Here is a 20718-nt window from a genome sequence, read left to right as displayed (position 1 = left end):
GCTTCCAACATATTGTCCTCAAGATAACTAGTACGCAAACTGGACCTTCTAGTTTACGTCTGGTTCACATCGTGCTCAGGGTGCATGTAGGATCGGCTCATTCAGCTGACCTGATTCCATTGAGTCGTTCTACCAGTCATCCTCAAACTCTTACCCGGGCTTCAAATTATGCTCATGAGTCCAGAACTGAGTTGCTTGAGATGATCGAGCCGGTTTATAAACATTCATTATGCATTAACATATATGCATGGTAAGCTGAGGTGGAAGGATAGGATAAGTGGAAAAAAAAAATCAAGATCTTTAATATTTCTTATAAAAAGAAAAGGAGAGAATTAGATAAATAATAATTATTTATACTATATAAATTTTACGAGATCTCAGCATTTAAGGTAAAAGATATTTTAAAATTAATGCAAATAATTCTAATGAGCAAAATTTAAAATTTAAAATTATATTAATTTATGGTGCCCCCAACTATTTTCTTTAAGAAAACATCCGTAGTGGTACAGGTAGTCTCGGGAACAGAGCACAGACTCTTTGATGGCCTAATTATGACAAGTCATCATCAACAGCATACGACTAGGTCTAAGTTGTGGTTTCATACCTTGCTTTCTTACTTGTAGACTGGTCATCATTTCTGACGATTGTCTCCATGCAAGTATTAAGACTATCCAAGCAATAGACCTTTCTAAACCCCCATTTTAATTACATCCCATTGCAGAAGACTACCACCTAAGTCAACAAAAGAAAAAGAAAAAGTCCAGAAGATTTGAAACCTAATCTAATCTAATACCATTATACCCCCCCCAAGATACCAAGATACCAAGATATGTACCCTCTTCACAGACAAACAAATAAACAAAGCCCACTACTTCACAAAACCCACCTCAGATTCCCAATTTCCCCCCCGTCCTCTCTCCCTCGCTGTCTTCCACTTTCTATCAAAAACCCTCCTTTTGCACTCCTTTTCCAACGCATCACCCCCTTCTCTCTCTCTCTCCCCTTCACTTTCCCTACCAAAAACTCTCAGAAGAAAACCCACTTGTTTTGATGAACCGGGAGGGGGAGGGGGAGGGAGAGGGGGAGGAGGGAGAGCAGGAAGAGATGGACCGGGCCCTCTCCGGTCTATTGGCGGCGCGCCGCTCCCTCCAGTCCGGCCTCGACAAGTCGCGTGCGCTCGGTACCGCCTTAGACCGCGTGGGCCCCAGGCTGGAAGAGGCCCAACTCCGCCTACCGTCATTGGCTGCCGCCGTCCGGCCCCTACGGGCCGACCCCGAGACGCTCTCCCAGGCCGCTCGACACGTGGACCGCGCGGTGTCACCCGCCGCCGCCGTACTCAAGGTGTTCGACGCCGTACACGGCCTCGAAAAGCCGCTACTCTCCGGCACCGCCGTCTCCGCCGACCTCCCCGGGTACCTCGCCCTCCTCGCGCGGCTCGAGGAGGCAGTCCGGTTCCTCGCCGACAACTGCGGCCTCGCGCTCCAGTGGCTGGGAGATATCGTCGAATACCTCGAGGACAACTCCCTCGCTGATCCGCTCTTCCTGTCGTCTCTCCAATCTTCCATCTCGGACGTCAAGAATTCCCAATTACCCCTCGACGGCGGCCTCCTGGCCGCATCCCTCGACACCTTGGAGTCCGAATTCCGCCGCCTCCTCGCCGAACACTCCGATTCTGCCTTCCCCGTCGCGATACTTCACAAGCTTTTGGCAATCATGGAACGCATGGCCGCGAACGGCCGCTTCGATTGCTGCGTCACGGCCTTTGTCGATTCCCGCAGTTCCAATGTGCGGGCTGCCCTTCAGGGCCTCGGCCTCGGCTATCTCGATAGCCCCTCCGACGACGCCCAGAGCCTTATGCCCCACGTCGCGAAATGGGGCAGCCACCTAGAATTCGCCATCAAATACCTCTTTGAGGCGGAGTACAAGCTCTGCCGCGAGGTGTTCGATCGCTCGCCGGGCAACTTGGGCACGTCGTGCTTCGCCGATATTGCCACGCAAGCCGGAATGCTTAGATTCCTCCGGTTCGGGGGTGCAGTGGCGGAGACCAAGAAGGATCCCATCAAGCTCCTCTGCCTCTTGGACGTCTTCAATTCATTGAATAAGCTTAGGTTGGACTTCAACCGCCTGTTTGGCTCCAAGGCCTGCGCCGAGATCCAAGGCCAGACACGCGATCTCATCAAGAGAGTCATCGAAGGGGCGTGCGAGATATTCTGGGAGCTCTTGGTGCAAGTGGAGCTCCAGAGGCAGAGCCTACCGCCCGCTGACGGCAACGTCCCGAGGCTCGTCAGCTTCATAATTGACTACTGCAACCGCCTCCTTGGGGAAAACTACAGCACCGTGCTTACCCAAGTCCTTGTCATCCATCGCAGCTGGAAGCAAGAGAGGCTCCATGATCAGTCTCTGGATGACGCCGTCATAGATATCATTAAGGCCCTTGAGGCCAACTTAGAGGCTTGGTCTAAGGCCTACGAGGACGTGTCTCTGTCTCACCTCTTCTTGATGAACACACATTGGCATTTCTTCAAGCACTTGAAAGGGACGAAGCTAGGGGAATTGCTGGGAGGAGACATATGGTTGAGAGAACATGAGCAATACAAGGAATTTTATGCTGTCATGTTCTTGAGGGAGAGCTGGGGGAAGTTACCAGCACTGCTGAGCAGGGAAGGTCTTATTTTGTTTTCTGGTGGAAGGGCCACAGCAAGAGATTTGGTGAAAAAGAGGTTGAGGGCATTCAATGAATCGTTCGATGAAATGTACATGAAGCAGTTGAACTGGGTCATTTCGGATAAGGAATTAAGGGAGAAGACATGCCATTTGATTGTGCAGGCGGTCGTTCCTGTTTACCGGAGCTACATGCAGAGTTATGGGCCTTTGGTTGAGCAAGACGCGAGTGCGAGCAAGTATGCAAAGTACACTGCCCAGAACTTGGAGAGTAAGCTTCTTTCTCTCTTCCAGAATAAGGCAGGGAAGTCTGGGACCTTCAGGGTAAGGCAGTCCAATGGAAAAGTTGACAATGCAGTGTCAAGTCCATATTAGGCTTCTCCAAAGGTGGCACGAGCCAGTGGCATGCTTTGTTACTTTTTAGCACTTGGTGATGCAAGATGTGTATGCCTGAAGGGGCAGCATATCGGTTGCAGCTTTATAACAAGATGCCCAAATGATTGTTGTAACTGGAAATGTGAAGCTTTGCCAATCAGGGTGCTAGGGGTGAATATTTTCGATCCATAACCTCTTCGATGCTTTAAGAGTTGCAATTGTCCATAAGCTTCTCAGGGGTGGATATGATTTATGGTGGTGCTGGAATTGATTGCTTGGACACTGTTCCGGTAGATGTTCAACACCCCTCCTTTTACTGTTGTTTGGTCCTTTAATAGGGCTATCATTTTTCCTATACTCATTCATCTTGAATATCTAGGATGGGAGAAAGTAGAGACCAATATATCCTGCATTAGCTGCTCTAGATGTATATAAGGTGCATTAGGTGGGTATGGAGCTCTTACATTTTTAGTTTGCAAATGTTGTAACTTTATTGAGATGCAATTAATTTTAAGAGTTCTGAAAATGCGTACATTATCGGTAAAATAATTTGGTCTTTGCAATAGCTATCAACATGACATGATTATAAATTTATATCTATTTTCAAGAACATTTTAAGATGCAGATTGCAAAATCTTCAATTGCTATTTGTGATTTGGTCTATCACTGTATCTTTAGATAGAATTTAAAAACTTAGAATATTGAAGGGGTAGTTCAGACTTCAGAGGACTTGCCACCCAGTAATGTGAGCTGCTGATTCCGAGGATGTAGACAGACTATAAAGAGCCAAAATTTTGGCTTACAATAGCATCTTAATGCATTGAACAATGAAACGCAGTCATCAAACAAAAGTGAATTCATAGCGCTTTTAGACACGTCATTACAAAATAGTTGTTTATGAATTTATTCTTGCAAATCTCATGTTCACTGAGAGAGACTCAAATTTGTTTTCATATTCTTTTGCAAGATCTACTATGTTTTTGTAGTTATATTAGATATGTGAGTGCAATGTTGCACAACGCACTTGCAATATGAGGGCAGTAACCTGTTGTTGCTCATATGCGGTATGCAGGCATATAAGCATGTGCCTATGCCGTCGAGCATTTTAATATGTATACAATTTTTTGTAGTGAAATATAATGTGTATAAATGAATTAAGTGATACATGCAGAACCATATTATATGCACATAAATAATGTTCGGTAGCATCATGTTTGCATCAAATATACATAAGTACTACCTACAAATGGTATTCTATCAAGAAGTTAATAAGAAAGAAAAGCAAATAGCACACTGATATTCTTATACACTAGTTCTTTGAACAAAACATTAGAAAATATGATCACAACAACCTCTTAAGTGGCCTGCCTGGCTTTCTAGGCCGCATATTGCCTATGGAGAGTGCTCCATAGGTTGCCCTGCCCTAGGCAACCGCCTCTCACAACAATGCTGAGTGTAAGTTCTGATCCATATTTTTCTGTAATAATTCCACTCTATGGCCACTTTCATGTAATGCTGAAGACATAGTTGTCTTCCGTAGCAGATAATTGGCAGGCCCTAGTTCCTTTTGGCATTGATGGTCTTATGTCAAGAGATTGTATAATGTTGTTTCTGCAAGGATCCCTGCTATTCTGTGATCCTTGTCATTCTGCCATGTGAGTAAGTTTGGTTTTTTGTGTCTAAATCAGAAACTGATTCAGTTAAACACTACTTCCAAGCTGATATTCATACTTCTCTTTGACACGAATGTTATTCTTAGTCCCAGTAGCATTGTTTAATAAAGAGATGCATCATGATATCCTCTTTGACAATCTTAGCTTGGAGTTCATTTTGGTACATCTGACTATCATTTGTCCATTGAAGGACTTGAAGTTCGTCTTTTAGCATGTGAGCATGCATTGCTTGGCAGAGTTCTGAGAAATGATTTTGATGGCTTGCGATATTTTCAATAGTGCTCAAAGTACTGTTATATTGGTTTAGAATGAATGACCTGTGAGCGATGATTTTAACCTTGAACCTGGGGATGCTCTTTAACTTGCAACTGTTGCAAACTATCGATGAAATGAAGCAGATGTTACACGTACAAATTGCAACTTTCGCTGGAAAAAGAAATGCCCAAATGGAATTGTATGTGAGCAAATGACTCTTTTCTTTTCATCTCTGCTATGAAACCAAGATTGTTCTTGGTCTATGTAGTCCATCCTACAAAAGCATTTTGTTGATTGTACATCTTTCCTAACTCGCCGCAAACTTTTATCTCTTCCATACATTTCTTAATCTCTATATCTATCATCTTTGTGCTGGGGGGATGTTACAGTTCTATAAGATGTTTCTTCAGTTATTTTTGCAATATTTCTTGATGTGCATTTCGCATTCTTACAGGACCATGCGTTCTCTGAACACTCACTGCCTAACAACAGTCAAAGTAGTTCCTTCTGGTATAATTTCTTGGACACAAGCTTTCATGCATATTTGTGAAGAATTCATTTAAATAGGGGATGTTAGTCTCCTTTATCTCCCAAGATTTCGTGGATAAATGCATTTGATACATCAGGTCGATGTAAGCATATATAGAAAGATTTTTTATTTTTTTGGATTGATTAAAAGGATATATAGAAAGTTGGCCATTGCAACTCTGGAAGCAGTGCAAGGAATTTCCTCACAACTAATAAATGTCTTCTGTTTATCGGTTTCTTCTTAGTGTTTTGAGTTCTCTAGCTACTCAGCGAGTGATTGAAGCTTCATTATCATGCTCAACGATAAGAGGCTATGCCCTACTGGAAGATGTTTACAAGCTAAATTAAAATTACTTTCACCATTATGCATTTACGATACTACTATATGGTTGTATCATATGACTAAGATAATAATAAGTTGATATTTGATATGCATATAGTTTAAATTAGTCGTGGTCCAATTTTTTTTTAGAGAGGCCAAATATATATCTGGTGAAAAACTAGTTCTTTTAGTAACGGATCGGAACAAAAATAAATAATAAAGGTTTTGAACAAGTAGACAAGTACTAGTAACAAATAAAGTACTGCTAACACGTCCCCTCTTATTCCATTGGTTCCCTATTTTGGCCTCATTCTTTTATCGAGTCTATAACATATACACTTTTGTCATCACTAAAATATGGATTCAAGACAAATACTCTTCTATTTGTCTATCATCTGCTTCCATTACTGAATTTACTGATGTGTCACTCATGTTAGCTTCATATAAGACAATGTAGATGTATAGAAATATTATATTGTTTGGAGGGGAACTTAGATCTAAGTCGACATAAATGCCCTTATTCACTCACATTCCTTCTTCCCTATATCTATGCAACGACAACCAGCTTTATCTTTTGTCCTCTCTCTTCTTACTCTCCATCCTCTTCCTCCCCTCACTCACTCATCTGTGGTAATGACATTCTTTAGCAATAGCAGCAGCTACCACTAAATCCTTCCTAATAGCTCAACTATATGCTATTTTAGTTTAAAACTAGTATTAGGATCTTATTCACACAATAAAATTTTTTTTTAAGAGAAGTGAAAATTTAATAATGTCTCAATTAAACTAATATCGTGCGGACAACGCTTGGCCATAGTTTGTGTGGAAAGAATTAGCCCATTCGCCCATTCTTTGGGCCCTTAACCAAGGCACCCAAAATATAATGCCCCACAAACCTTTTGAACCCCTCGGGTTGCAAAATGGGGATGCTCCTTGAGTAGTAGGTGGGAATCGTTTTGCATGCTCAACGGGCATGCGACGGGCATACATTGTGCATCCTCTTGCCTTGCTAACATGCAATGATATAAACATTGCCTTATTGTCTCATACCGTTGCTTCCTTCGTGCTTGATGGAGTTTGCTGTCACTGACCTCGCTCGACTTTCCTGAGCCTTTGTAACTTGGCTATATGGCTTTGCATGACACGAGTGGGCACCGAGTGCTATATGGCTATATCTGCACGTGAGCTATTTTTGACTCGAATGTCTCGATCACATGTGCACCCGATTTTTGTCTACGAGATGTTATAGCCATCCCTTGTGTTTTACCATCCTTGCTCTTACTTGCCTTTGCTCTTGCATATGTGCGTGTAGGTATGTGGATGTAAATGTTGTCCTTGCCCTCACCCTCACCCTCATCCACCCTTTTCCTCGTAGCTAGATCTATTTTTTTATTTTTCTATGTTTTGGTTTTTTTGCTTAGTTTCGTAGGTCTATGCTTGATAGATCTTTTAGTGGTCATGATGTAGAGCTATCAACTATATTTACGGGTGAAAACGGATCGGATAGTGCTCAACTCATATCCGAATCCATATTTTTAGTCCGGATACGGATATTGGACGAATAGATGATTGGATTTTAAACGGATACTAATTAAATTTTAAAAAATTATAATATTTTATTTATATATAATTAACATAAAAATATTAAGAGTTTTACAACAAATAAATTTTTTGTATGTCAAATATATAAAATTAGAGAAATTAATCTTTATCAATAATATATAACGTATTATTAGTAACATTTTAATATTTACTATTTAAATAAGCAAACCAAAAACTATAAATCATTCGGATATCCGATAACCGTATCCGAATCCGAAAAATATATTTGACCCATATCTGAATCTGTATCCGAATATTTTTCAAAAATTCTATCCATATCTAAATCGGATAGAAATTTTTTATCCGAATCCGATTTGAGTCGGGTCGGAGCTAATCCGACCCATTTTCACCCCTAACTACATTCCTTGTGAGCCTACGTCCCTACCATAGTAACTACACTATAGAGCTTTACCTTCGAAGACTCTCATTGTTTCAATTTATTATGCTACTATAGTTTGCCAAGTAGGAGGCTTACGTTTTGGGCTATTGCCCTACCTCCTCCTTTTTCTTATTTTGTTTAGTCTTATACTCGATGCTTTATCTCATTATCGTTTATTCTATTCTTTTTTGAAAAATTTGAGCCTGATATTAATTAATCAAGTTGACTCGTTTAAATATGAGGAGCTTAATCAAGTCTTACCAAGCCCAACTTGAGCGGTCTTAATATATTGACAGCCTTTTGTGTTTACATATTATGGCCGCACTATTTCGATCATGATCAAGCTTAAATTAAATTAAGCTTGATTTATACTTAAATTAAACTTAAAATAAAGCCTAATGCTAAAAATATAAACTAAAGAGCATCTCCAACCGGGCTCCAAATTTGGAGCCCGGTGGAACTCCAACCAAGCTCTAAATGGGGCTCCAAATTTGGAGCCATGAATAGCGGGGCTCCAAATAGCCCCACCATGGAAACGGAGCCGGGCTCCATTTGTCATATCAACCTTTTAAAATGCCAAAATTGCCCAATATGTGTTATATTCAATAATTTTAATTTCATTTGTATCTTTTATTAAATAATTTAGTTAGTTAAACTGAGTATATAATTAGTTTTACTAATCAGTTTTTAACAAAAATAATACCATTGGAAAAGTCTCATCGAGACCTTTAAGATGAGTCTAATATTAAATTACTTTTGAGTTAATTTTAATTTTAATTTTTTTATTATTTATAAAAATGAGTCTAATATTAAATTATTTTGAGTTAATTTAAATTTAATTTTTTTTATTATTTATAAAAATGAGTCTAATAAATTATGTATCCTAAAATATAATTACTCAAAATTATCCTCAATGTAAATATTAAAAATTAAAATACATTAGATATGAAATACATCAAACATGAAATACATTAAAAATAAAATACATCAAATAAAAATTACATTAAAATTTATATTCCTTCATTCTCGTGCCTCTTCTATAAGTGTTCAATTAGTGTATTTCGAAGCTCAAAATGAGTCTCTCTATCTTGGATCTTCTTATATCGCGTAAGGAATCGTTGAAATACGTTTAATTAAAAAATTAGTAATTTAAAATTACTTCTAAAACTATTAAATATTAATCTAATTTTAAAGATCTCGACGAGTGTAACGCCCCCGCCCGGCACGGGCACGTGCACGCACACGCGCCCACACGGCACGCGCGGCGCACGCGACAGGTCGGGCGGGGCCCGTCACGCATAGATACACTCCTGTGCACATACGTTCATAACATCATCAAATAACACCTGCTAACATATCCATGATCACATATTCCATCACCAAATAAATCATACTCTTAACCAAATAAACCTGTTAACATATGAATATCAAAGCCCACAATAATATACACTAGACCGCTACATAATCTGGCAGGACCCACACAGGCCACAACAAACCATCAAGATACAACTAAAATAACTAATACAAGGGTACACTATGATTCGACCTGTATTATACAAATCATTGTCTAATACAAAAGAGTACAAATATCAAATATTGGTACAACTCGATTTCTATATAAACTATCATCTATACCATCTCGTATCTATAGCTCACCTCATCATCGCTCTAAAATATCTTCTCAAGTCGCTATCACGTACCACATATCTGAGGGAGTTAGAAAAGAAATAAAGAGAGTCATGAGCAAAAGGCTCAGTGAATAGATCTTACCCCGAATCAATGATGCCAAACAGAGAGTAAATCATGTACTGGATAATATGAATCAGAAAGAGTATCATGTCATGAATGAGTATATGAATGTATCCTCAATAATATATAAATGAAAAGTAGATAACACGTCATAACTGATAAAAGTATATAATCCTCGACCATGAGTAAACAAATCTCCATGTCATCTATCATCATAACTCTCTCTCAAATATGACACATGATGCATGCCGATCATGACTATGCTATGATATCAAATGCAACCATATATGATGCATATTGACCACTCGATAATCAGGTAACCGAATGATAATGAAATCATATGCATTTCTCAACATCACGATCATCACCGACATCTCGGTATAATATCATCATACTAGACCACTGTGCACAGTCAACACCCGGTACCCGGTCTCAACATCATGCCCAAAGGCTCCGAGCATACTCTGCCATCCGCAAGGAGTATCTCAAATATAACCATACCCTGCCATCCGCTAAGGGTATCAACATCCATCCAGACCGGGCACCCCACATAGTTGATAGAAACCACGTGAGGATAACTCGCCACATATGCCCTGGCGAACGGCATGTGTCCGATTGTCTGTGCGCACAGACTCAACTGACCTCGGACATGGGCCACGAGATATCGCATATCAGCGACCATAATCATCAATCCAGGCACCCCTAACCCTGGCGCCTACTCAGGTATCCCCACGCTTTCTATCAACTATCCTATCAATCATATTTCATGCTTTCTTTTTAAATGACAGATCATATGCATATATCCAGTACAATAACGAGTCAATGCATAATAGGAATTTAGGTGGAACAGGAATCAAGAGAAAAATGCTGCAATGAAGTCTCCAACCATGTATCTAACACATGCATACTCTCGCTAGTCTATCACATGCACACTCATACTAGAAATCATCTCGACATAAAACCATAACAGTATAATCATCTCCAACCATCCTTATTTATCATTATCATATTCATATCAAAGATCAGCCTCATTACATGCATGATAAAAATATGCTCGACGGTAATCATCTCTAGATAAAGTCATATAATCATGCTGGAGGCCAAAACATGCATGTACATAATATATAATATAACCTAATTTGAGAAAGGGATCTAGGGGATAAGACTACTCACCGTCTGATCAGAAGATACAAACCACGTATCTCTCACGTCCGTCAGGTAACCGAGTGACACTCATCGCTAGCAAGGTCCACGGGGTCTCAAATAAGGGGTTCAGGATCGTCTGAAAATGTTTAAGTAACATAAAGTTAGTTGTTTATCCCATTATAATCCGTTCGAGTAAAATATGATGATTTATTAGATTTTAGAATTTCTACTTATTTTTATAATTGGCTAGATTTTTATTATAAATAAAATATAAATATAGATAAAAACCTAATTATAATTAAATTATATCTTGATTAATTAGGGACTATGTAGCCATTATCTTCTTTGTTACAAAATAATAATGTATAATAAATTAATAGAATTACTTAAAAAATGTATATCATAAGAATATTAGAATATAAATCTAATAATTATAATTTACAAATTTATCTATTAATCTAATATACATATAAGTAAGTAAATAAATAAATATAAGTATTACCTATATTTATGCCTAATTAATCATTAATTATAAAAATTATCATTAATAAAATTACATTGAAGGATATATAATATTATTAAAATAGTTAATGTCTAAATAATCTATTTGCATTAATTAAGAAGCAAAATACTTAAATAAATAACATAAATAAACTAATTAATTAATAATTTAATTACAACTGCCATCAGTGCTGGGCTCGTCCCAGCACTGTCTGCTACAGTGCTGGGCCGAGCCCAACACTGTGCAGAAAGAGAAAAGAGGAGCTGAGGAAGAAGGAGAAAAAGAAAGAAAGAAGGAAAGAAAGAAAGAAGAAGAAGAAGAGGAAGAAGAAGAAGAAGAAGAAGAAGAACAAAAGAGAAAGAGAAGAAAGAGGGGAGGTGAGGGAGGCGGTTGCGGACCCGGGCCGGCGGGGAGGGCACCGGCCGCTGCTGGCCAGCCAGCGGCCGGCCTCTCGCCGGTGGCTCGGCTCCGACAAGCCCACCCGCGGGCAAGAAAGAGAGAGAGAGAGAGAGAGAGAGAGAGAGAGAGAGAGAGAGAGCTCACCGGCGCTCGTGGAGGTGGCGACGGCGACGACCGGCCTCGGCGAGAGAGAGAGATAGAGAGAGAGCCTCGAGAGAGAGAGAGAGAGATAGAGAGAGATTTAAAGAGAGAGAGAGGGAAGGCGGTGGAGGAGGAGTAGTGGCGGCGCCGAGGCCCACCGCGGCCAGTTGGCCGCAGGCGCGTGGCGCCCCACCAAGCTGCATGAGCAGCTGGCATGGGCACGAGGCCGACCACAGTGTGGCCGGTCGCGTCGTGCCCATGATTTTTTTTTTTTTTTTTTTTTTTGAGATTGGGTTGTTACAACGAGAGTTTTCTAACTATATATTTTTTAATAAAAAATAATAACGCTAAGATGATCTATTAAGCAATTTAAAATAACTAATATAATAATATATATTATATTATTATTATAATATATATGGAGCCCGGTGCATTGGAGTGCACCGGCCTCTTGCTCCATTTTTGGCTCCATATTTGGAACAAGCATTGGAGATGCTCTAATAGGAATATCAATGTATTTAGTATATATATAATATGATCAAAATTTAAAACTAAACTCTTATAAAAAACTCTATAAAATCGAATTACATACAATCCACTTAAGTAAACCTTAAAATAATATAAAAACTATTATTCATATTATATATATATATATTATAATTATTTTAAGCTTTATCAATCCTACTTGATCGAGCCAGCTTATGATGAAGCTTGGCTCGAAATTATTTTTAAAGCCATTTTAAAGATCAAGGTCGGCTCAGCTCAATCTTTAGCCGAACTTGTTCGAGCCTTGTCGAGCCGGCTTGATAGTTTTGATAGCCCTCGGAGTCGTAGACCTCGGCTCTTCGTCTCCGCTTCTCTCTTCCACCTCAGTGCCACGGCTTAGGATTAGGGTTAGGGTTTTTTGCGGAGCCCAAAATGGGGGACGAAGCAAACCGAGCGGTAACTAAATGATAATCTCCCGTTTTCCTCTAAGTCTTTCTTCTTCTTCCTTCTCTTCTTAAATCTCTTTTGTGTTGTCGTTTGGTTCTTTTAGTACCATTGCTTTAATACGTTCCTGAGTTGGATCCCACTGCTTTCAGGCGTTTGTTGAGTTGCAGGGACGTATGATCGAGATCACTGGAAAGCTGAAGCAGGTTGAATATTTCCTTCTATTTAAACTGATATTGTCTCTCTTTATGTGCTCCTAAAGTTAAGTTATTTTTTTCCTTCTATTTGACATTTCAATTATTATTTTTTGAATGGAAACATTGATACTCGGAATATCAAATCTTGTCTTATGTTGAGGTGGATGAGTAATATTCGGTCGTTTTCTCTTAACATTTTCAAATTTAGTTCTTAATCATGAGTGAGCTATAGTCTGGATATTCAAATTTGTTGATCTTTTGGAAAAGAGATTGTAAATTTGTGTTTCAGCTGGTCTGGATGGTAAACATAATGCTGAACTTACTCTGCAGGAACATAAGAAACTAGAAAGGACGAGAACAATATTTATTCTTCTAATATCAGCCACCTGGTTAATCTCGATGTCAGTCTTTTACCTTATCTACCACAAAATGCACCTACCCTCACTAAGTTATACCAAGTAAATAAATTATTGCAGTGGTTGTACTAGTTGATAGCTCCCTTTGAGGTTCGTTTCTCTATACATCTGGCATGTTCAGCTTCATCCCTTTGGGTGCCCTTTAAATATGATCATCAGCAATCTTGATGTCTTACTTGCTTTTAAACATGGATGGCATTCTTCAGTTCTTTTATACACACATAGGTTGTTCACTTGTATGTCACTTGGTACTTTCAGATTCTCTTTTCCTTGGTCTTTGATTTTCTAATTTCATTAATAGTGCATAATCAAGGACAAGTTCGGGGAGAGTAATTTTCAAATAGCAGTAATAAACAAACCAGTCATCATCAGTATTTCCATAAGTCCTCCCTTTTAGGTGCAGTGTTTGCAAACTTTTGGGGCATTGACTACACTGAGCGACTAAAAGCCTTTAGAAATTCAGTGATGGTTCAACAGCCTATCATGAGAGTTGAGACTGCGAGCACCTTTCTTTGTAGAGACACTTGGTGTCTTGGTCTGGAAGTAAACAAGAGTGGTTTGTGTAATTACACAAAAAAATTGGCATGCTATTGTTATTGTTTTGTTCTCATTAGCACTTCAATTCTCAGGTACAGAATCAAATGCGTGCTAAAGAAGGCGAAAAAAAGCGTGCTTACCTAACAATGGAGGAACTTCGCCAGTTGGTCGATGACACAAATACATATAAATCTATTGGTAAGAACTAAGAACAGAGTATATTTCATATGGTTGATGGCTTGTTACAGTTTCTAGCTAAAAATGACTATTTGCATTTGCTATTTATGTGTTCTTACTAATTTACTAGCACTTACAGGCTTCTCTGTTCATTTCAATCTGTACAGAAAAGATTCATATCTCAGTAAATAAAGTGCTTACTCTACTAACAATCCATTTATCTTCGTGGCAGATGCAGAAACATTATTAGAAACTTAGAATCTAAGACATGTGGTTGTTCATGTGTATACACATGTATTCTTCAATTTGGCTGTTAATGTATATACATAATTGTGGCAGCCACACTGCAGAGCCATATATCAGAGAAAGTTATTCCTGATCATCACTCGTTGCTCGTTGCAAGTTGTCAGTGCACATTGATCAATGTTGTGAAAAGCACCCTCGATATGTGGGCAGCCATGTGACTGTATAATGCCTATGCAATATGTGGATGCATATATTTTACCTATCTCGTTTCATATGCATACACGGTTAATATGCAGTCGTTGGTGGTAAATATGCGAGCGCATGTATGGATGCGGTTCCCAAATGCAGTTTATATGCAGTTGGACTGTATATGAAATTATAAAGGCCACATAATGCTTATGCAGGGTGGGTGACCTATCGCCATCACTATGCAGCTGCATATGCAGTCAATGTGGTCGCTTTTCAATCATAATGACATTGATCCATATTATTCTGCATGATCATGCATTATGTAGCTGCTTTTCAAAGTAATGACATTGATCAATATCATCCCGCATGATCATGCAAAGATATTGTTGACACATGATAACTCTCATGACTGAATCTATTTTCTCATGGCTTATATATCTCTGGTTAATTGTTATCTCCCTCCTTTAGTCAATTTTGTGATTGTGACTACTGTTGATTGGGCCTATTGGTCTGCTAGAATAGAGAGAGAGAGAGAGAGAGAGAGAGAGAGAGAGAGAGAGAGAGAGAGAAGATGGCTCCTTAGGTCAGATGCAAGTCAGATCCATCATGAATCTAACTCATTTGGCACATTTTGGCCAATACCCAATCGAAGGATTAGGATTCACTATGGCAAATCCCAATCCATTTCAGCCAATCTGGATTGGAATCGGCCAATTTTGGGTACCTTGGTTTTATGGGGACAATTATGAACACATCTAGATAGGTGTTAATTTTCTATTTAGACTTTCTCCTTTCTTTGCCCCACACCCTTTCTATTGTTTCTCCTTTGTGACTCTTTATTGTAGGAGTGCACTTCCTCGTCAATACCTACATTCTCTTTCTGACAGTCTGACTTCAAGCAACTGAAAATAATTGTATTTGAGATGATATTCTTTGGGAGGATCTTTTTCTACTACCAACTTGTTAGAGTAAGACATGACTATGATTATGAAAAGTGGTCCATCCATGCGTATGCATTTGTAGTCCATGTGCCACACAGTATAGATAACCACATAGAACCTGAATATGATCTATTGGATCCTTAGTACTACAACTATTATGGAACATATGTAACAACTCCTTGTTGGAGAGTGTGTATCATTTGTATCTATCTTTTTGATTCCAACATGAATTGCATATATTTAGCAATTCAAGTTTCATTGAATATTAAACCCATCCACCTGTATGTGTCGCGTATGGCCTGTGAACTATGCAGTCCCTTGAACACTGATATAGTGCAGATGCTAACTTTGGAGATGAACGATAAAGTGGCAGGTTGGAAGTAGCAGTAACTAATAATGATATATCAGATGTTCTTAAATAGTCTGGAACATGCTAATGTATCATTAACGGTTATATGATAGCCTATTGTTGTTGCAATTGATTGATGGTAGTGTAAAGTTAGCTGTTCTTTGTGCTGATTACTCAATTTAATTTTCTAGATTATCATAAATGGTGAAAGTAAGATCAGTTTTCTTTGGCATTTTGGCAGTTGCAATAATTTATTTCAGTCAATGTAACCTTCGTAGACATATTTCTCCATCATCTCATATTTACAGGATCTAATAATTGTCTTGTGGTTTTGCAGGCAAATTGTGAGTACTTCGAACTAATAAGAAGCTTATCTAACTGGGGAGAGTTACAACTGTTCCTCTCGTTCTGATCCAGTCAAATGAGAATGAGCAACAATAGTTATAGTATTTATGCTTCTCTCCTGATGATTCGCAGGTTTATTTTGGAGCCAAAGTCACTCCTGTTGAGCGAGCAGGAACAGAAGCTGAAGGATAGTGAGAATGCGATAACATCATTGCAGGTTTGTATTTTGTTAATTCTTTTAGCTTTTACATGAAGACAGTATCTACATCAAATGCGTATTTTAACTTCAAAGTTCGTATCAGACATCTAAGGAGCGCTTGGAGAAGCAGTTGGCAGAAGTGGAGAACAACCTAAGAGAACTACTACAGCAAGATCCTGGTCTTGCACGGCAGATCATGTCAATGACTGTGATGTAACATTTTATATCCTGAACATAAATATGAACTATGTCTTTCCAACTTCCCAGTAGGTAAGCGTTTGCCTCCATCTGATAGTGCTGATAATGAAGATATTGTTCTGTGTAAGTTCCATTTGCTTTATGTAAGTCTACTTACAGTACTCAAGTTTCCTGTATTAACTTATCACAGTTTAGTTGTTTTTTAAGGTGTTATATATTACTTTTTCTCTTTGAGAGCTGAATGATTGTCCATATTGTGGTATTGGCTTTTGTATAGTATTTTTGTCCATCTTTTGTTCTTCGGATCTATTTCCGTGGGAGTGGCCAAATATTGTAGAAGCCGAACTCAATTTCATCTTCAGGAAATGAGTCTCGGTATCTTAGGAAATCGAGGACTTAATGTATACTTTTGCTTTATTAAAGCATCACTTCAGATTTCATATACTCTTGTGCTGTGAGAACTACAATAACAACATACGAAACCTTGTAATTTTTCATTAATGAGGATCTTTCCTATTCATCCACACATAAGTCTTAAGTTACACTGTTTTAATTCATTGAACCAAGGTATGCTCATGGAACTCTTTGGTACATTAGGGAGATGTTGAATGCCAACATCTGTATGTCTAGATCTATTGCATTACAAAAGGCCATAGCAACAGAACATAGAGAGAAGACTGTAGAAGATTTAATAAAATTTGTCATCAACTGCCAATTGGCATCAATCCTATGGAAACTGGTGCCAAATTTTCTCATCGAATCAAAATCAAGATACTTGCCATAAAAGCTATGAAATTAGTTAACGAGTGTTCTTTCTTTGTTGCATTTAGTCTAATGAAATCCAAGAGCAATCATTCCCAAAGGTCCCCCCACCACCAAATCTAGAGGAATGTGAAAGATTACAACATTTAACAGACCAACTAATAATCTTTCAGGAAAAACTCATCTTTTGAAGGTTAGTTTGGAATTCCAATTTGACGAACCACACTTCAACCTCTTAATTGATAGCTTGACAATTGAGATGGTTTGTGGCTGATTGACCCATAAGATGTATTGGTCCAATTGTTGAAATCACCACTATAGCTCCTCATTTGGCCCTTAAATATATAATAGGAAATTTATTGGAAACTCTCTATAATTTATAATTATTGTTATTCACACACAATCATATGCATATTTATTTTTTTATCATATATTTTACTTTTAATATCTCAAAAATACTTTGAGATAACTTTAACCTAACAGTAAAAAATAAAGAATATTCTATTACTTAAAAAAAAATCTCACATTTGACTTTAAAGTTTAGTTCCCTTTTTATATATAGCTTGATGGCAGAAAACATACTCAAAGATATTAAGATTATTTTGTATATGTAATAAATTTTATTCTAATGCTTTGTTCAAAAAATATTTTACTATGGCAGGAGGCAAAACTAAAATGTAAGGGATGCTTTATAAATTTTCATATATAGTAAGAAGTTCGACATGTACCCTCTAGTTTCCATTGAAAAGGTAAAGTCAGTGACAAGTGGTATTAGATTTATCTGTGATTTGTTGCTTTGATCAATAAAGTGCTACTGCAATTCATCAAGGATCAATGACAAAAGTTGTTGGACAGTCGCTATGTTAGCATTGAAGATGACATATAGGCTATAGAGTGTTGCACGAACTAGTAAATCGATTAAAAAGGTAACGCCTGTGACAAGTGGTATCTAATTCATTTGTGATTTGTTGCTGGGATCAACAAAGTGTTGCTGCAACTAGCGACATGCATCTACGATCAATGACAAAAGTTGTTGGACAGACGTTATGTTAGCATTGAAGATGACATGTAGACTGTAGAGGAGAGCTTCGAAGCTACCATGGGCACTTTCAAAACTAGTTTCACATGCTTAAGGTTGTAACGACTAGCTTTCTAATGCCATTATCACTGTGAATCCAAATCCAAAGACAAAATTAGATTCTGACTCATTATCAGAAATTAGGGTTATCGCATATCTCTAAAGTTAAGATGTAACTCAATATCAAATGGTTAGATGATTAAGTGCTTTTGGAATTGAGGTAGATTCGGGATGGAGAACAAATCTATTAAGACGGATTGTGGAAAAGGAGGCCGAAGAGGCATGGTGATGATCGGCCTAGGGTTATTGTATGGTCGTGGAGATGATAATGGTGAAAATCGAGGTAGTCGGTAGGAAAAAGATAGAGAAAAAGTAGGGCCGTTTCTTAGGGTTGGGGGATGCGGCTAGATGAAGAGGAAGGTAGCAATGAAGATCCTAGGTAGTAGTTAGGGTTATAAAGCTTAGAGATACTTGAACAAGGAGGAAGGAAACGATTTTGCAAATTAACTTTAATAATCCTAGATAATTATCCAGATGCACACCCTGGTTTGATTAGACTTGGCGATAGGACTGAACAAGCTTTAATCTTATTATGTAACATAAGTAAAAACACTTAATTAAAACACTTAAACTGGAGTTCCTTATTGTTGGGCGTTGGAATGCCAATTTATTTTCTTGGCTCTCGGAAAAATGCGTGCGAACGATCTCAGGAGCATTCAAATACCTATTTAATCTTCTGCTCTTGAAATATTACGTACGAATATTAATTTATTCTGTTGTTCTGGGGAATTTGCATTCAAAAACCTGAAGGGTCGTTCGTGCCCAATTCCGAAATTGGGCCTTTCGGTTGTTGAAATTTTACTTCCTTCTAATCAACTCCTATCTAACCATTACAAAGGTGAAACTTGATTAGCGAAACAAAAAACATGTTGTGACTAAAGGAACTCGCTTGTAAGAGCAACAATTAAGCGTTGCTGAGGCAGTCGACGAACTAAAGACAGCAGCGCATAGTGGCGCTCTCATGAAGGAGGCACCAAAATAGTAAGTTGTTGAGGCATCTTGCTTAAAAGAATGGTGGTCCAATGTCAACAAGGAGGTTGATGAGCTCGATGTAAGGGGTGTTTCTCCTCAAGTGGGCTGCTATGCATGAGATTGTGCTTGTGAAAGAGACACCGAGTAAGAGAGTTGATGAGATATCTTACATAAAGAAGCTACGTTCTAGAGGAGGTCAATGAGCCTAAAGTTACAGCATATGAAGGTGCTCTCGCAAAGGAGGCACTCAACAAGCAAGTAACAATGAAGACGTCTTGCTTCTCACAAACTAAAGTCAACAAGGAGTTCGATGAGCCCAAAGTTATAACATATGAAGGTGCTCTCACAAAAAAGGCACTCGACGAGCAAGTAATGATGGAGACGTCTTGCTTTCTACAAATCGAAGTCAACAAACTCAAGATGAAAGATGCTCTTTTTAAGTGAGTTGCGATGTATTGGGTTGTGCTCATAGAGGCATTCAACGAGTGAGTTGCTGATGCAACTAGCTTGCTGAATCTACGGTCTAACATCAATGAGGTCGACAATCTCAAATTGACAACTACTCTCCTTAAGGAGGTTTTATCACATGGGTGTGCACTTGCAAATGAGGCACTTAATGACAAAGTTCTGGCTGTTGAGGTGGAGCTCGTTGTGCAGTCTAGACTAAAGATACTCCACCAAACACTTTAAAAGTTTAAGGAGCTGTGGAGAACCTTTGAGGCGTTAATGGAAGTAGACCTCACCTAGCCATCAAGGGAGTTGCACGAGGCGATGGTGTGGGGCTAAAAATTGTCCAAACTTATCGTAGAGGACAAGATTAAGCAAACCTAAATTAGTAGAGGGTTGATTTATACAAATAATCGATGACCATTCATTCCTAAAGGAGATAACTTGTGAAGGAACCTCCTAAAAGGTTGTTATGATGCCAAGAGAGCAAGACACCAGTGGCAAGAAGCAACGAGGGCATAGCTAAAAACTATAAGCGCTCGATTGAGACCGTCACACATTAGGTGTCAGAGAATGTGAAGCCTCATCAAAATTTAGGTTGAAATCGAGCACCAAGAATGTCCAAAGATAAAGTAGCGTTATAGTGAAGGTAAACTCGAGGGACACTGCGGTAAATAGCAAGATTGATGCTTATCCTATATTACTAAATAAATAAGTAATGGCAACTTTTATTGACTTCGAGAAACTAAAGTCTCACTTGTGGCCTTATCTAGTTAGATAAGTTATTTAGGACCTTTAGTTTTTATATCTAGTATTCTAAATATCTACAAAAGATACTTAATAACTTTGGTCTTATCTCTAATCTTAAATATTTTAGAGAAGATATCAGAGAATCTTAATAGCTAAATTTCTTTTGGCCTTTATATAAAGATTTAAATATTTA

General features: G+C 38.5%; 2 protein-coding genes across 2 annotated transcripts; both read left to right on the top strand.

The window, feature by feature from the left end:
• Nucleotides 1-846: 846 nt before the first annotated feature.
• LOC140778443 (exocyst complex component EXO70A1-like) lies at nucleotides 847-5654 on the top strand. Its single transcript, XM_073123157.1, has 2 exons — nucleotides 847-3326; nucleotides 5419-5654. The coding sequence occupies exon 1, from the start codon at nucleotides 1051-1053 to the stop codon at nucleotides 3034-3036; it is 1986 nt and encodes a 661-aa protein (XP_072979258.1). The 5' UTR covers nucleotides 847-1050; the 3' UTR covers nucleotides 3037-3326; nucleotides 5419-5654.
• A 6864-nt stretch (nucleotides 5655-12518) lies between these two features.
• Nucleotides 12519-16735, top strand: LOC140776938 (prefoldin subunit 1). The gene is made up of 6 exons (XM_073120797.1): nucleotides 12519-12674; nucleotides 12815-12868; nucleotides 13905-14010; nucleotides 16052-16058; nucleotides 16192-16276; nucleotides 16362-16735. Exons 1-6 carry the CDS (start codon nucleotides 12651-12653, stop codon nucleotides 16473-16475), a joined length of 390 nt encoding a protein of 129 aa, XP_072976898.1. The 5' UTR covers nucleotides 12519-12650; the 3' UTR covers nucleotides 16476-16735.
• Nucleotides 16736-20718: the final 3983 nt, after the last annotated feature.

This window comes from Typha angustifolia, chromosome 15, assembly GCF_048772165.1.
Source record: "Typha angustifolia cultivar Huaian chromosome 15, ASM4877216v1, whole genome shotgun sequence".
Taxonomy (NCBI): Eukaryota; Viridiplantae; Streptophyta; class Magnoliopsida; order Poales; family Typhaceae; genus Typha; species Typha angustifolia.
Note: the sequence above shows the minus strand (reverse complement) of the source record. Positions and strands in the feature narration are given on the sequence as shown.

Excerpts from the sequence above, each read along its gene's own strand:
- LOC140778443 (XM_073123157.1), top strand. The coding sequence starts at position 1,051 with ATGAACCGGGAGGGGGAGGGGGAGGGAGAGGGGGAGGAGGGAGAGCAG.
- LOC140776938 (XM_073120797.1), top strand. The coding sequence starts at position 12,651 with ATGGGGGACGAAGCAAACCGAGCG. Across the intron at positions 12,675-12,814 it reads GGGACGAAGCAAACCGAGCG|GCGTTTGTTGAGTTGCAGGG; the intron begins GTAACTAAATGA and ends CACTGCTTTCAG. Across the intron at positions 16,277-16,361 it reads ATGCGATAACATCATTGCAG|ACATCTAAGGAGCGCTTGGA; the intron begins GTTTGTATTTTG and ends AGTTCGTATCAG.